This window comes from Rhamphochromis sp. 'chilingali', assembly GCF_963969265.1.
Source record: "Rhamphochromis sp. 'chilingali' genome assembly, chromosome: 21".
Classification (NCBI taxonomy): Eukaryota; Metazoa; Chordata; class Actinopteri; order Cichliformes; family Cichlidae; genus Rhamphochromis; species Rhamphochromis sp. 'chilingali'.
The window spans coordinates 9,887,242-9,904,625 of record NC_137949.1 but is presented as its reverse complement, the minus strand read 5'-3'; the positions used below and the strand labels follow the sequence as shown (position 1 = coordinate 9,904,625).

The window sequence follows — 17,384 nt, the reverse complement described above, 5'->3', positions numbered from 1 at the left end:
GCCCCCTCACATTACCCAAATCAAACAAAATTGATGTCAAACGTTTGTGCTACGTTTGTGCTACGTTTGTGCTGGTTTGTGCTGCAAAAATTTTTGTTTGTGCCGCTATCATTTTAAAGATATTAACAAAGATTTCTAGAGGTCAACAGAGGTCAACCAGCCACCCCATATTAATGGAATCAAACAAAATTGATGTCAAGCGTTTGTGCTGGTTTGTGCTGCAAACGTTTTTGTTTGCGCTGCTAACATTTTAAAAATTTTAATAAAATAACGTCTTGATGCGTGCTTAATCATCCAGGTAAGTAAATCCCAAAAGGTTGATTCTGTTCATCTGGACATTTTCAGTTGGAGAAACGTTTCGTCACTCATCCAAGTGACTTCTTTTGACCTTTACATTTTCATTAATATCTTTAAAACAGAAGCAGCACAAGCAAAAATTTTAGCAGCACAAACCAGCACAAACGTAGCCAGTGTTGGGAAGGTTACTTTTAAAATGTATTCCATTACAGAATACAGAATACATGCCCCAAAATGTATTCTGTAACGTATTCCGTTACGTTACTCAATGACAGTAACGTATTCTGAATACTTTGGATTACTTAATATATTATCATGCTTTTTACAACAACGTGAATGTACTATTGCTGTGTGATTTATTACTATTACTGAAGGTCCGCGACTCCGAACTGTAGTAAAGGGACCTCTGACTAATACGGCGGGGTCCCTGTCGGCTTGTCGCCGAAAACTAGCTCTACTTTGTTGTGTGGGTCAACTTTTCTTGCGAGAGACAGAGAGAGGCGTTGAAAGACTGCTCCAACGGAACTTATTGTTTTCGGAGGAAAACACGAACACGGTGTACAGTCGAGTCTTAATAGCTTACTTACAACTGGGCTCATCAGGCACTCTTCTTGGCTGAAGTGGTTATTATTATATTTACATGCTTCCAGCTCCCGTTTTTCCTCGATGACAACTCGTACCTTTCCACTCCGCTTTTTCTCCCTCCTCGCGCTCACAGACCCATAACGTGTATGGCAGTCCATTCTCCCTGCAGCACGGACTACACTGCCCATGATGCTACATTCTTTAATAATAATAATAATAATAATGGATACTTTATTGATCCCCATGGGGAAATTACTTGTTTTTTCTCTGCATTTGACCCATTCACTCAGTGAAGCAGTGGGTAGCCCACTAAGCAGGCGCCCGGGGAGCAGTGTGTAGGGACGGTACCTTGCTCAGGGGTACCTCAGGGTAGCCGTTAAGTGGATTCGAATCGCTATGCTTGTAGCATTCTGCCTGTTAGCTTAGCACAACAACAACAACGAAAAGGCGCTCTCTCACCTAGGAAACACACAGTCGCAGAGAGAGAGAGCGCGTCGCCCTGTAACCATGGCAACCGTAACGCTGCCGCCTGGAACAACAGAACGTAGCTGTCAAACAAAACCCAAACAGTCCTGACCTGCGACAAAATGAAACAGGAAAGTACCGCAGTGTAATCCATTTATTTCAACAAAGTAACTGTACTCTGAATACCACCTTTTTAAACGGTAACTGTAACGGAATACAGTTACTCATATTTTGTATTTTAAATACGTAACGGCGGTACATGTATTCCGTTACTCCCCAACACTCATAGCTGGACTGGCCATCGGGCATACCGGGCATTTGCCCGGTGGGCTGTTGGTGATTTTTTGTTTTTATGGGCCGATGGATTTTTTTTTTTTTTAGGAAGGGTATATATAATGAAAGGTGTTGGATTGGCCAGTTGGTCATGATCGACTCTGGGCTGGACCAATTACAGCCGAGGAGGCCGGATGCACCCGCCCCCTTGTTTAGCAATCACGTGATTTTCGCGCATTGCATGCCGGGAACTCGTGGCAAAACAATCAAAGTACCGCATCAAATGCAAGCATTTGCAGCACCGCAAAACGTTCATTCTCCGGTTCCAATACCTTCTTGTTTTTTCTTTGCCCCCCAAAAAGGTATGTACAAAACGAAGGAGAACAATGCCGGTCCGTACAAAGACAGACTCGATGAAAAGACAAAGAAAAGATACGAGGAAAAAATCAAAGGAGTGAAAGGGTCAGACCCTTACGAGCACACAGAGTGGACAAAAGACGTTAGCGTGCTGCCCAACTTTCACCACGCTCAGATTTATAATTATACGGTTCTTGGAGTGAGTGCATACACTCATGAAGTTTTTAGAAACTTCAGGTCACTGGTCTTACTTCGGAAACATGGCTTAAAAAATTTCTCTTCAATGACGTAATCCGATAAAAAAAAAAACGATCTCTTTACCCGTCGGCTTCCCATGGCTGTCATGCAACCGGCTATTGCAGTTAATAATACAACAGCTTCTTGACATTTTTTGGGTTTCTTTTTATCGCTGTGTAACTGAGTTCAATTGAAAGCCTGCGTGCGCTAGTACCTCTTGCCACAAGTTCCCAGAATCCTTTGCGGTTTTACCCCTGAATGACGTCACATTTTCAATCTTTATCCTGGTGGGCCGGTCTCTAGTCAAAATGCCCGGGCCGATTTTTTGTCCCAGTCCAGCCTTGCCAACACTGAACGTAGCACAGTTGATTGACACCCCTTTTGTTTGATTTAATTAATGTGGGGGGGCTGGTTGACCTCTGATGACCTCTAGAAATTTTTATTAATATCTTTAAAATGATAGTAGCACAAACGAAAATTTTTGCAGCACAAACCAGCACAAACGTAGCACAAACGTTTGATACCACTTTTGTTGGATTTGAAGAAGGTGGGGGGGCCAACTTCACTCACATGACGACATGACAGCTCCCCAAAAATGAAGCCAAAACATCTCTATCGCCCCCTGGTGTCTGGCTGCAGTATAGGTCATAAACCCCGCCTCCTCCATGGTAGCGGATGGGACCGGGGTCAGACTAAACTAAAAAAAAAAAAAGTAAAATTTATTCTCCTTAGATAATTTTTTTCCAAAGATTCTTTCTTTTGTTTTCAATAGTTCTCATTACGCTGATTTATGTTCAAGGGGTCTCCTCTTCCATAAGTTTGATTCTAACTCCTACCGCGGTGATGTTAAATTGGGGTGAAACGTCATCATAAGACCTTTAACCGGCAGCTGCAGTCACGGAGAAACTTGCGTATCTCTGTTCGAGAATAGCAGATAGAGCGTAGGCTCTGAGAGGAGGGCCAGCGTTTACGCTACGAAAACACGACAGAGTGTTTTAACCTGACAGCCTGAGGTGTTCTTCAGTAAACTGGACTACCCGACTGAAGGACCCGAGGCCCTGCTGCACTTTTTCGGTAAGTTAAACGTGTTTGTAAGCTAATTCGTAACTACTAGTGATGGGCAGATGAAGCACTGAAGCTTTTCATTCAATTGGTTCACCCCAGCACAAAGCTTCTTGAAGCTTCATTTGCTCTAGTAGGACACCTACTGGACGTAAAAATATTAGTTGGCAAGAATTTGAAGTGTGGCCTTTTGCACACAGCCTGTAAATGTCAACAACAAAAGGAGTGTGTAAAACATTTATATTGTAATGATGCAGTATACTGTGTATATTTATACTGGCAGTATGGAAAATGATTATTTGGAAATGCTTAAAATGGAAATGATCATTTACTGTGAGGTGAGGTGTGGTTGGGGTGTGGACAGTGGTTGTGCTTTTGTAACGTTGAGGTATGGACAGCTACACACTGAGGCCTCAGTCCTGCCTGTTCACATTTTATTCTGTAAAAACTAAATTTTTTTATGACCTTTTTAGTGGGGAGAACATAGCTAGGATTTAATAATTTAACAAATCTTTTACATCCTTTGTCCTCCACAATGCTAAATGGCTGGGAGTCCTCAATCACCATGCTAACCAGGTCTTAATCTATTTGAGATTGTTCTCCTGAGGAAAGACAATAAAGACAAAGCACAAATATAAATATCACACACGTAACTTATTACAGCTGTATAATATTGTTATATCATTTAGTAACATTACTGCATGCTATATTATCATGGCATTTGATGGCTCACCTAAGCATGGATGAGGTGTTGCTGTTATATCCCAGCTCCCTGGCACATAGCAAACACTTCACCTTGTACAAAAGTAAAGCCGCTTAACATAAATTGTATTGCACCATCAGTATTATGAAAATACATCTTCTGTAGAAATTTACATAGCTTGTTGGGAGGAATAAAATCAAAATGTTCCCACACAGGGGAGGACATCCTCCTCTTCTTAGCTGGCTCCATTCTCTCCTAACTTTCTCTCCTCACTCTCATAAACCTCCAAACTGTCTCCAAACTCTCACTAACCGCAACTCTCCATCAAACACCCACATTTTGACTGAAGTCTGAGGGGTTTGTATCGCTGTCATAGCTCGCGGCAAAGTTCGAACCACTTCGTGAACCAGTCACGTGGTACAGCCGGGCAGCGAGGCTTCGGACGTCATCATTTTCAGCTCCTCCCATAAATGAAGCAAGTCTCGATACGCGCATCGCGGAAACGCCCCCTCCATTACTCGACACAAGCTTCGAAGCCTCGATACAGAAGAACGTCACATCACTAGTAACTACTAGAGATGGACCGATCCGATATTACGTATCGGTATCGGTCCGATACTGACCTAAATTACTGGATCGGATATCGGAGAAAAATAAAAAATGTAATCCGATCCATTAAATATCACGAAAGCACCTCACAAAACTTGTAACTCACCTCAGAACGTTAGCATGTCGGAGCAGTATGCATCACGTGATAGAGCGGCTGTGGCATGCGGGACCTGTCGGTGGTCTGGATAGCATTTGGAGCTTCGCTAGCAACCCGGCATTTCATCTCCGACAAAGTTATTCCCGAGAGAAGTAAAGCAAGTGTGTAAGTCCATCTCTGAATGTTTGTAAAGCATTCCTGCATTAAGCTTAACAAACGATATATGGAGCGACTGCCTCTTCTTGCTGCTACTTCAATCATGAAACTGCTTAATGATCAGCTGATCGGCTTTTCTGTAGCGAGTCCGTCTCTCTGGTTTGCTTTTGGCCCACTTTGCACCAGAAAGAGGAAACCACGTTTAAGCTTGATCAGCTGTTGTTAGAATGTATTTAATATTACTTTCTACTCGAGGATCTTTTTCTACGTAGCTGACGGCTGGTAACTGTGCAGGGGCGGATCTAGCAAAGTTTAGCCAGGGGGGCCGATAGGGCATGAACAGGGAAAAGGGGGCACAAAGACATACTTTTCTTTCTTATTCTCATTTAAAATGTCGAGCTTTTAATAAATAATTATCTGACACCCAAAGTTTTAATTTGATGTAAAATGAATAGAAGTCCATTACTGTATATAGTAACTATTAAGTCTAATATATATACCCTAGTAAGCTATAGTACTTTTTCCTTTGGGAAGGTACCATCTGTGCAGTCTGCAATTTTGTTGAAGAAAGATGTTGAATCTATTTAATATTTCTTGAAAAATAATTGATTTCTGTGCATTTTTTTCCACACTGCATCAAATTAAGGTTGATTACGTCGATTAAGCATCATGAGGTGGAGCGTGAGGGGTGGTTCCCTATTTTTTATTTATTTATTTTTGTTGTTGCTGGGAGTTGGAACCCTATTAGTTAGGTTGCTTAATATTTATGCTAAGTACTCTTTAAAATACCAGAATAGGGAGGATGGTGTAGGTTTAAGTTTATTAGATTGATCAGTATTGCTGAACTATGAAATTTTTTTTTGCATACAGGTATAACAGAATAGCTTTAGTGTAGTTGTTGTTTTAAACTTGAGTATGAACTTACACAAAATGCAGCAAGATATTTAAAAAAACAGTTTTGTTGATTAAAACACACTATATCGGATTCATATCGGTATCGGCAGATATCCAAATTTATGATATCGGAATCGGTATCGGACATAAAAAAGTGGTATCGTGCCATCTCTAGTAACTACCGTCCTTAGCTCGGTCCTGAGACCTAGCTAGCTAAGATGAGAACTCGGCTGTCAGGGTTCGTTTAGCTAATCTGTGCAGGTGAATGAATTTACTAAATAAATCAAGAGAAACGCGCCGGGCTGCTCAGTCACTAATTACTGTTACTGTACTTTTATTACAAGTATTATACTGTAAAAACAACAGGCCGCATCCTGCTGCAGCTCCTGTGCAAAGCTGAATATTAAAGATGTGCAAACAACAGTATGTTTTCAGTCTCTTGCCACATCTGTAAAGACAGTAACATTTATTTAAAAGCTTGTACTTCAGTAACTCATTAATCAGGAAGTACGGATTAAAGTACTGTAGTGTACTGTGATACTGAAAAAAATGTAAGAGAACAACTTCAGATCCTGAGTGTGTGAGGACAGAAGAATCAGCTTTATTTCAATTTTGAGGGATAAAATTTATATCTGAGTTTGATGGTTCTGTTCTCTTTGTGATTACAGGAGCTGCCCTCAGATTCAGACCTCAGCCCCCTCGAGTGACAGCAGACAGATCATCCAACATGTTCACATGTTAACTGCAAAATGAACTGATGAAAACCGTACAAAGGTTAACGTACCACATGTGCTGCAATGAAAGCTGCAGCTGTTTTATGAAAACAGTGCTTATTGCAATCAATTCAATTTTCAAAATTATTATTGTTCATCACAAAAATTATACAAATTCTTATCTTTGAACTAACCAAATCTGGAATTACAAAAGAAAAAAAATCTTTACTCAACGCAGGATTTGAGTCGCATCTTGTGTTAATTTTGCAAAGAAATCATAATACCTGACAACTTCCCATGCGCCACTCCCAACACTCACATCACTGATGGTGACTGAAACCAGCCCTCAGTCATTATGCAAATATACTGTTTATAAGATTGGGGAAACCTGCAGTCAGCTGAGACTGAAGAAGTCACCTGGATAAGTGACGAAACGTTTCTCCCACTGAAAACGCTACGTCCAGATGAACAGAATCAACTTTTGGGGATTTAGTTACCTGGATGACTGAGAATGCATCAAGACATTTAATTTAGTTCTGTCTGTTATTGTCCTTATCATCCTGGAGCAATTGTAACCACATCATTTTTTCAGGGATTAATAAAGTATTCTGATTTTGATCCAGGAGCTTTACTGACTTGATACAACGTTTTTTTTTTTGTTTTTTTTTTTGAGCAGTACATTCATGTAAAGATATATTTTTTAATGTATTCATGTTTTGTGTTGTATCATGAAAGTTAGAAATAATAATAATAAAATAATAACGATTTAAAATAATTTTAAATTGTGAAATATTTGTAATTACTGTACATATGACGAGTGCAGTGTATTGAAAAGGCAGGGTTAATAAGATACAATGTATAAAACTACATTCCAAAGTGAGTCTGTGTTGATCAACAAAACCTAGGATTCAAACATTCAGAATGCATTCTTTATAAATTAGGAAAAAGTCTGATGCTCACAGTGAAGGCGTTAGTGGCTCTGCATGGCTGTAGGTTCGAGTTACATGTTAAACCAAAGGAGGGGTTTTCTTCTGAAATGCTTAGATCCAGCTGAGTGTTAGACAATCAATGCCGGGAGCACTGAAGCTGGTTTTGAGGCATAAAATGGAACTTCTTTTGAAAACACCTTGTAGTCATTTTTCCTTTAATGTGACACATGTCTATTAATCTACAAAGCTGGCAGGGGGCACTGTCTACCTGTACACCTGCATGCAGGTACACAGACGATCTACATGAAGATGATCCTCTGAATGAAAGTCAGAGGGGATTTTTCTCAGTCTCACCCCCACCTGAAGCTCTTCATTTAACTTGAGGACAGCACCTCAGATGGACCGACCCGTGTTGTTTCAGCTCTGCTTTGCTTTCTGGGTCGGGATAGAGTGGACCGGAGCGTTGCAGTCCAGTTCGCAGTGGGGCGCGAACACGAGCATGATGAGGAGAGATCGGTCAGTTAACGGCTCGGTGGTCCTCCACGACTACATGGTGTTTTTATACCAAACATTGTCCAAACCTCAAAGCAGAGACTTTGATGTTTCAGACGGAGCAGGAGCTGCTAACACAGTTACAAGTTTTGTGGACCAAGGACAAGGTTTGACACCAATTTAATTCACTTTCCCTCAAAATCCTGCCTAAAAAACTGAATGTTCTAGTTTTATTACATCTATATTTGGTGTTATTCTGTTTTAAACAACCATATTTCCATTGTTGACACAGATTACTAAATGTATCACTGATTTTTAAAGTTAGTAAAGAATTTAAAGTTAGTAGAAGTGATTATTTATGCGGGTTTTTGCTATGTTGTGACCATCAGAAGGTCTCATCTCCAAGTTTACAGTTTTCATTGCCATTCACTCGCTGGGCTCTCGTCCTCATTTTCGGTTTGACAGCGTTTCAGTAGACAAAGGTGAACGGCTTAGACATGAACTGAGCTGTGGTTTGGGGAAAGCTCTGCTTTGCTTTCTGATTCTACACAAAAGCAAGAACGAACAGCTTGTAGAACGGGGGGTGGGGGTGTCGGTCACATATAGATAAGGGCCAGAAGGGGCGTGTTTGGAGGCGTGGTTCCGCTCCTGAAAATTTGATAATTTATCTCAAATTATCTAAATCCTCCCCTAAGTCAGCCTGAAAAACTTTTAATAGATTTGAAATCCATGAATGAATCCACCTACACCAACACATCAGCTTTATCATTTCAGCAGCATTTTAGTGCATTTCTTTCTCAACTTCCTGTTTTTGTTAAACGGGTTTAACAACAGGAATGACATTTGTAAATATCATTCCTGTTTAACATCACCCAGTTCCCTTTATGATGTTTATCACTGACTTTGATGAATGCCATAAAGACTTAGAGGTGACATCCTATGAAGAGCCAAAGAGCTGTATTGAAGACTGAGGCTTGAGTCCCACATGTGACCAAAGACCAGTGTTGGGTCAGGTTTCAGACCTGCACATAAAGTTACATGCTGCGTGCTCTACCTTTACTTTCCTCCTATCCACAGATCCTCCATCATGGGAGAGCGGCCAGCGTTACGTCTTCGACTTATCCAGCCTGGCCAGGATGGAAGAGCTGGTGGAGGCCGAGCTGAGAATCCTCAGGAAGCCTCTGGCAGACCTTCGACCCACCCTAACAAGCGGAGGAAACCTTTACGACATCCGCCTGTACTCCTGCTCTTCGGAGAGACAGTTGCTGGACTCCAGAACTGTCGAGGTTTTGGGTGGTGGTCTTCCCAGGTGGGAGGTGTTTGACGTGTGGTCTGGCATGAAGGCCCATCTGAGGAATCCTTTGGAGCCACAGCAGGCCTGCTTCCATCTCCTGGCCTTCTCTGAACTGACCAACAAGGTGGCTGACCCGCTGGTCCTGGGGCTGGGTCGCACCCCTTGCCCAACCCAGGAGAAAGCTTTGCTGGTGGCTTTCTGGCATACCAACACTGCCGACAGTCTTTTCGGAGAGGTGACGCACAGGATGAAGAGCGAGGGCGGAGGATTTAGCCTCCCGAAGCCTCCGAAACTTATTCCAAAACACGTAAAGAAGAACCGCCGGCATCGACAGAGAGCTCTGTCCAAACGATCCTTCGGTGGGGCAGCGAGAGGAGGCAGGAGGAGCCGCTGCAGCCGGAAACCGCTGCACGTGAACTTCAGAGACCTGGGCTGGGACGACTGGATCATCGCCCCTTTGGACTATGAGGCGCGCCGCTGCGACGGCGTGTGCGACTTCCCGCTGCGTGCCCACCTGGAGCCCACCAACCACGCTGTGATCCAGACCCTGATGAACTCCATGGACCCTGATCTCAGCCCACCCAGCTGCTGCGTCCCCTCCAGTCTCAGCCCCATCAGCATCCTCTACATGGACTCAGCCGGCAGCGTGGTCTACAAGCAGTACGAGAACATGGTGGTGGAGAGCTGTGGGTGCCGGTAGCACACGCACAAACACAGGGCTCACCTCGTGTACTGGTCTAAGATTAGAGCAACACCTGCAATGTTTGTGTTTTTGCTCTGGTCTTTGTGGCCAATCACGGCAGAACAAGCTGAAAATACGCCTCTGATAGATGACGATGCTTCGCCATCTGAAGTCGTGTTATCAAGTTATTTCTGCTCCATTTGCATATTTGTAACTCTCACTTCCTGCATTCAGATTTTTCTCACCATGAACCAAGAAGCAAAGCTTTAGTCTCACAGATGCCCGTCACCTCATTACATCTGACACCACATCTGGAATATTAGTTTGTGTTTATTGTTAGTTTACTGAACTCAGCACCAGCCATTCAGTCTATAACCATGAACCTGCCCTCACACAGCCACTTTTTACTGACTGAGAAATTAATAAATGGTTTTGATGCAACTGCTTCAGTTTGTGTTTTTATTCATACCGACCGGTGTTCAGTTCCAGCTGCATTAACATCACGTGATCTTCACCGTGAAGGACGTGCAGCCACAGCTATCTGCACGGTGATGAGCGCACGCCTTCATGTGCTCACCTGTAAAGTGGCCCGGTAGATACTGGTGCTCGGGAACTTTTCCAAGATTTTTAAGCTGGGAGGTATCGAGGACCCGTCGAGGTCGACCAGCGAGGAAATCGGAAAGATTGAAAAGAGAAATAAAATCTGCTCCGAGAACACAGAGCGAGGCTTTCACTGCTTCATGCTGCGACACACTTACAGGAGCCTGAAGTGGGATTAACTTTATCTTCAGACCTAACCTGAAGCAGTAACACGGCCTGTTGTAATCTGTGTGTTTAATAAATTAAGTTTTCATTTATTCCCACAATTATAAACAACAGTTAATATTACAGCAGTTATTTCACATGCATTAAAAATACTGTTCCTCACATCTGCGGCTTCATCTGGACTTCTTTGAAATTTCACTGTAAATTTTCTAAACTTTAATAAATGTTTGGTCTCTATGATGAGCGCCCTCATGCCATCGTTGTACATTTTTATGTGATTAGCCAGGATATAAGAGTTGGAAGCATGTGGCCCCTGAAGGCTGATGCTGTGTTTAGTGTTTTCACTGAGCACAAACTTGTACAGCTTCCACGCCTGCACATCTTATTACACAAAGACAACGTGAACCTCTGGTTCGGCTCTGTGGTCTCGTTACAAACGTCCAGCTGAGGCACCGAATGAAGTGTTTTGGTCACCGGGAACTCGGCTCCGTAAATCTTCACGGATCCATTCAAACACCATTTCGGCGACTTCTCGTCCGGCGTCCAGCACGAAGGCATGACGGAAGCCGTTTTCACACAGCTTGAAGTCGCCGAGCGGAAAGTCCCGCTTGATATCGTGATAATAGTGCACCGGGCACCAGTGGTCGGTCGCTCCGTAATAAAATATCAGCTGAAAGCACAGATAGACAGACAGACAGAGAGAAAAGGGGAAACGTGGTTTTAGAGGGTGTGATCAAAGCAGCGCTCCATGAGCTGATCGCCAGCCTGCAGCCAGCAGAGGGCCGATCGGCTCAGCGCAACCAGGGGAACAACAGGTTTGACCTTTGACCCTCAGAGTCAGACTGCCGACGCCGAGCTCTGCCATAACATCTGACAGGAGCGCTGGGAGCGGCGTCAGGTCATGAGGTCGGTAAAGTGTCCAAAGTGTACAGAACAGAGCAGTAAGTGAAGCGTGAGCAATCAGAAGTGCTGTCTTTAATAAAAAGGCGACATCACCTGCACGGGTATCTGGCTTACATTTTCATTCGCTCCTCTTGTAGGCGGGGCTTTTCTTACCTTGTCGAGATGTTTCCCGATAGTCGTGTCATCTCTTTTTAGAACTTTCCTCATTTCCTGCCCGCCCAGGTACATGGCATTGGCTGCACGTGGAAACAAACCACAGAGGTTAAAGCTGGTCCGGCTCTCGCTGCAAACTCAACATTTCAAACCTCGGCTGTTAAATCTGAACCGCTGCCAGCCTGCTGGGGGAATTCCCATCATGCACTGAGCTCTTTCACTCCCAGTATATTAATATACAGCCACTGCATGTTGTAAACCCCCCCCCTCCACCTTTCTGCAGGCACCTCTGGTGCTGACAGGGTTTCTCTCCATAATTCTGTCTCTGTGTTATCACATAAAAGCTTCTTATCAAAGACAAATGTCTGCAGTCTGAAAAGCATCTGCCCTCGCTGCATATCTCACAGAAGAACGAAGCATGGCCGACCTGCAGAGTCTCCACTGAGCAGACCCAGGGTGGGCTGCACCACAGTGAGGTCCAGAGAGCGGATTCCCCCCAGCATCAGTCTGATGAGGCCGACTTTGAGCCTGTCGGGCAGCAGCGAGAGCAGGAAGAGGGGCAGGTAGACCACGTAACGCATGTGACACAGCACGGGGGTCATGACCTTCCCCTGAGGGCTCTGAGCCATGCGCTCGATGGTGGGAAACAGCAGCAGCGCCTTCAGGACCTGCATTAAAAACAGAGAGGAGACAGAAGGTTTCAGACAGACAACAGAAAGCTCCGAGACAGGAAGCTGCAAACTGCGGAAACTCCCGGATTAGAGGCAGGGGGATTTTCATGTCATTTAATCCGTTTCCTGAAAAAGTGATGGGAGGGAAGTGAAGGGAGGGCTCAGTGCCCTCAGCCAGGATCTCGCCGGGCGCCATCCGAGCTGGTCATGCGCTCCAAAGACAGAGTTTGTGATTCCAACAAACCCCCACAGAGCGCTCCGCGGTGTAGCAGGTACGCATTCACCTAACAAAGGCTAACAAACCGTTTGATCCTAGGAGGAGAGAAAAGAAGGGCGTGCCAAATCAAACATGTGGCACTCCCGCTGTGAACGACAGCAGCAGGCTAAGGATGAAATAAGCGACAATAAAAACATAAAGAGTCTCCGTTTCTGAATGACAGAAACCTCAGAGCGGCCGTCGTATTCCGGGATTAAACGATCCCAATAAGTAAAAACTCATTTGGCTTGTTTTTAGTTTCGTTCTCACACAGAGCCTCCGTCCTGCTGATCATGTGATCAGGCTGAGACGACCACGCTGCGCACGGTCATGTCTGAGCTCCGGAGCCTTCCCTACGTCCACCGTCCACTGTCCCTGCATGCTTCACTGTTTGGGTGGAGGCGTGTTGGTGCGTGCTGTAGGCTGTGTGTTTTTGTGGATCGAGGCCGATTTGTGGTTTCTCCTCAGACCGGAGAACTGCGATGACTCACCTTCCTCTCAGGATTTCTCTTCATCATCTCCAGAATGATGTAGCAGCCGATGGAGTGACCAATCAGGACCAGGCTGGTTTCTCTGGGAACGTGATTCCTGAGGAAAGCCAGCTTATGTTCGACCTGCCCGTCCAGACCAAACACGTCGTCCTCCGCCGCTGAGGCGCCGTCTGCAATCGGAATAGAAATGTCAGAACACCCGAACAAGCTGCTCCTCTCTCCTGTGAGCAGAGCCGTGCGTACCTTCGATCATGTCCATGGAGGCCGGAGGAGCGCAGTGGCCGGCGTGGCTTACGGCCCACACCGGGTGCTGGTAGCCACACCTGCTGTGGAGCGTCTGCATGAAGGTCCTGTAGAAGCCCACCACACCTGGGTTACCTGTGACAGACAGCACGAGGTCAGCGAGGCCTGTGGTAACCATGGTAACCGCAAACCTGATCCAGAGCACGTCACAGTCCAAATCAGAGGACTGCCCTGTACTACAGTAATACTGCAGCTGTACTACAGTAATACTGCATTTGTACTACAGTAATACTGCATCTGTACTACAGTAATACTGCAGCTGTACTACAGCAATACTGCAGCTGTACTACAGTAATACTGCATCTGTACTACAGCAATACTGCAGCTGTACGACAGTAATACTGCAGCTGTACTACAGCAATACTGCAGCTGTACGACAGTATTACTGTGCTGTACTGCAGTATTCCTTCAGTACAGGGTATGTCCTGATGTTTGAACTCCTGAGCACAGCTTCCTCCGGAAGTATGAAACACAACAGGTGCTGCTGAGCTGTGGATGTGGGCGGGGCTCACCTGGGATGATGAGGAAGAGCACCTTGTGTGCAGAGGTTAGGGGGCAGGATCCAAACCTGAGCAGCTCCGTGGCGGCTCCGCAGCAGTAGAAGAAGTCTGTGTGTGGTGGGTCCATCATCAGCCCCGAGGAGAGACACGCAGGTGTATCACAGGTGTATCAGCAGGTCCAAAGGTTCCAGTCTGATCAAAGGTTCAGACTGAGCTTCACATTCACAGCTGCAGGTGTTCACGCTGCAGGTTTCAGCTGGTCACGTGTCTCACTAACAGCTGATCTGAGATCTGAAAATAAGCTTTAACTGACCTGAAAACCCAATAACTAACTAACCACTAACTAACTAACTATCTATCTAACTAACCAACCACCGTTAACCGCTAACAGACTGCAAACTAAACCGTTCACAGGCTGACGTCACACCGGAAGCTGATACTATGACACGCTGTAAATAAAACTGTTTACCTGTCAGAACAATTACGAATAAGTACTACGATATCCTCTCCATGCAGGTGCTGCTCGCTTTCAACCGCTTCCTGCTTCGCACTGCTGCACGCTGATTGGCCAGTTGCAACGCAGCTTCTTCTTTTTATTGGCCGGTTCAGTTTCCAGCTCATTACCGCCCCCACGGGCCCGGAGTGTAACTACACCCGCTGTTAACTTGAACGTACCAAATGACAATTAAAATGGTAAATGGCCTGTATTTATATAGCGCTTTACTTATCCAGTCATCCACCCATTCACACACACATTCACACACTGGTGATGGCAAGCTACATTGTAGCCACAGCCACCCTGGGGCGCACTGACAGAGGCGAGGCTGCCGGACACTGGCACCACCGGGCCCTCTGACCACCACCAGTAGGCAACGGGTGAAGTGTCTTGCCCAAGGACACAACGACCGAGACTGTCTAAGCCGGGGCTCGAACCAGCAACCTTCCGATTACAAGGCGAACTCCCAACTCTTGAGCCACAATCGCCAAAATAGAATTATTATTTTATTTTGTTCATTGTTAGTCTTTAAAAAAGATTTTATCCGTTATTTTTATTTTCCTCAGTTTATTATGTAATGAGATTTACCTTTTTGTTTGTCATACTGTGTATTTCAGTTTTTATAAGTCATATTTATCGTCTTGGCTTCTGTAACATATTTATATTCATCCCAGACTTTCAGATGAACATGAAGATAAATATCTCATCTTTAAATTCACATTAAATTGCATAAATGATAGAAATGACTGGCATTAATTTCAAATAAATACAACATGCATGTGCTGAAGTGAATTCGTCCTTTTTTTATGATAATAATAAGAAAAATGCAACTTTGCAATTTTCCTCTCTGCCATTCATTTTTGCAATTTATCTCATTTTTGCACATTTTAATATAAAGAAAAACTTTGTGAATGATTGTAAATAAAATTACACAAATTTGGGGGGATTGTTTCAGTTGCATCCAGACTGAAACTCTAACTTATTAAACCTGCGCCCTCTTTTTATTAAACATGTTGTCAGCAAAAACGAAATAAACAAAAAAATAATCAGTCCTTAGTTTTTATCAGCTGATTTAACATCACAAAATGATGTACATTCATTTGTGTGAAGTGTTTAATATTAAAGCCAGTCACTTTCACAGAGGCCCTCAGCAGACATCTGTGTTGGCAACACGTTGGTGTGAATGTGATAATAATAGTGATCCACACACTGAGCTCGTGTGGCTGTCGTCACACACGAAGTGCTTTCAGTTTTATCCCGGTTATTTTAGTTTCATCCTGAGCTCATTCTTACACCCTCAGAGCCCAGCACGGCCCAGACAGATGTGAAGGGTTTGTTCTTTGCTTTGGTCTGCTGGTCTGGGCCCAGGTTTGAGTTTTTGGGTTTAAGGGTCTTGTTTTTCATTTTTATATCTTCAAGTTACTTTAACCTTTTGCATTGTTTGATTTTGGATTCTCCTCGTTCAGTTGCTTCTGTCTCCCCGTTGTATTTTGGTGGTTGCTGTTCTGTGTCTGTCTTCAGTTTAACTTTCTCCTGAGTCATTATTAGTTATCCTCAGCTGTGCTCCAACCTGCTGCCTCTCCCTCGTTATCCCTCATACATAATGTCATGGCTGTGTGTCTCGTTGTCTTCCTAAAATTCCCGGTGTTTGGATTTCCTGCGAGGGCTCAGCATTAAATGTTTGCTTCCTGAGTCCACGGTCTGCTTGCTGCACGGCCGGTCACTGGTTACACACATAATATCCCAATAATCAATCACAGGTCTGGTACAGGTGTGTCACAGGTGGCCTCCCCCTGTATCTGTGTGTTGTTAAAAATGACACGTTCTCTCTGTGGCTGCCTGGCTTCCTCCCACACTCCACACACAAAGATGTGAGTGAGACTGGTTGTGTGTCCCTCTGTGTGCGACCCTGAGGAGGACGAGTGATGAAGAACAGAGAAGATAAAGTAATGAAGGCAGCAGCGTGAGGTCCATTGTTCTAACGTGAGGAGCAGATGAACTGACAAAGATTCACATCGTATCAGGTGTCTTTGTTTTGTCTGAGCTCAGTCATGGCAGCGCGCACACACGCATGCACACACACTCACACACGCATGCACACACACACACACACACACTCACACACGCATCCACACACACTCACACACGCATGCACACACACGGACACACAGACATCTGATATTGTATAAGAGCATCTCCCCGTGTTTTACTTCATGCAGATGTGTGGTTTCCCCTCGCAGTGACTCATGATGATGATGATGTGGTAAAACTTGTCATTTCCTCCTAAAACTTTCACATTGTTTTTATGCTAACGACGCCGTGAGGCTCAAACATGGTGACTTAGGTATGGACCTCCTGTGTGAAGAAAATTACACATCTGGATCCTTTTACACCGACTCACGACACATTAATAAAGAAAGATAATAACTCCTCTCCTCTGAGAGGAGTTATTATCATCTACAATAACAGTGCACCATCATCATCGTCACCATCATCACCACAGGAGGTCATGGAGAGGTCGGTGTTTTGGAGCAGACCTTTTAAAATAAGACTGAACAGTTCCTCTGTCACAGCAGCCAAAGCACAAAACAGGACGGACACAAACTATTCTCCTTATTTCATAAAAACTAATAATACAAATCTGAACCTGTGTTATTGTGTGTTCATATTTTTTTCTTTATCTGGACTGAAAACCTCAAACTCAACTAAACAAAAGAAAGACATAAAAGATCATAAATGTGGTGCTTCGCTTTGAGCTTTTTGTCATGCATGGAAAAATGCTTATGCTGAATAGAATAGAATAGAATAGAATAGAATAGAATAGAATAGAATAGGATAGAATAGAATAGAATAGAATAGAATAGAATAGAATAGTTTTAAAGCCAGCAGCATCTCTTTCCCTGCTCCTCACTCCACACTGGACCTAAAGAGTTTCTCTTCACAAACTTCCAGACTTCAAACATCCAGACTGGAGGAAAATAACGGGAGCGCTGCTGATGTC

At 44.2% G+C, this 17,384-nt stretch overlaps 2 protein-coding genes across 2 annotated transcripts; one reads left to right on the top strand and one right to left on the bottom strand.

Annotated features, from left to right (window-relative positions):
- The first annotated feature begins 6,300 nt into the window (after window positions 1–6,300).
- Window positions 6,301–10,493, top strand: gdf7 (growth differentiation factor 7). The gene is made up of 2 exons (XM_080871535.1): window positions 6,301–8,036; window positions 8,947–10,493. Exons 1-2 carry the CDS (start codon window positions 7,775–7,777, stop codon window positions 9,861–9,863), a joined length of 1,179 nt encoding a protein of 392 aa, XP_080727661.1. The 5' UTR covers window positions 6,301–7,774; the 3' UTR covers window positions 9,864–10,493.
- Window positions 10,494–10,688: 195 nt separating this feature from the next.
- ldah (lipid droplet associated hydrolase) lies at window positions 10,689–14,457 on the bottom strand. Its single transcript, XM_080871537.1, has 6 exons — window positions 13,900–14,457; window positions 13,328–13,462; window positions 13,085–13,254; window positions 12,094–12,334; window positions 11,667–11,749; window positions 10,689–11,280 (listed from the first exon to the last, which is right to left on the bottom strand). Exons 1-6 carry the CDS (start codon window positions 14,015–14,017, stop codon window positions 11,041–11,043), a joined length of 987 nt encoding a protein of 328 aa, XP_080727663.1. The 5' UTR covers window positions 14,018–14,457; the 3' UTR covers window positions 10,689–11,040.
- Window positions 14,458–17,384: the final 2,927 nt, after the last annotated feature.

Bases quoted from the DNA above. Each gene is read 5' to 3' on its own strand.
- gdf7 (XM_080871535.1), top strand. From the start codon at position 7,775: ATGGACCGACCCGTGTTGTTTCAGCTCTGCTTTGCTTTCTGGGTCGGG. The intron at 8,037-8,946 runs GTTTGACACCAA...TCCTATCCACAG, and splicing joins TTTTGTGGACCAAGGACAAG to ATCCTCCATCATGGGAGAGC.
- ldah (XM_080871537.1), bottom strand. From the start codon at position 14,017: ATGATGGACCCACCACACACAGACTTCTTCTACTGCTGCGGAGCCGCC. The intron at 13,255-13,327 runs GTACGCACGGCT...TTCCGATTGCAG, and splicing joins CTCCATGGACATGATCGAAG to ACGGCGCCTCAGCGGCGGAG. The intron at 12,335-13,084 runs GTGAGTCATCGC...TTTTTAATGCAG, and splicing joins AGAGAAATCCTGAGAGGAAG to GTCCTGAAGGCGCTGCTGCT.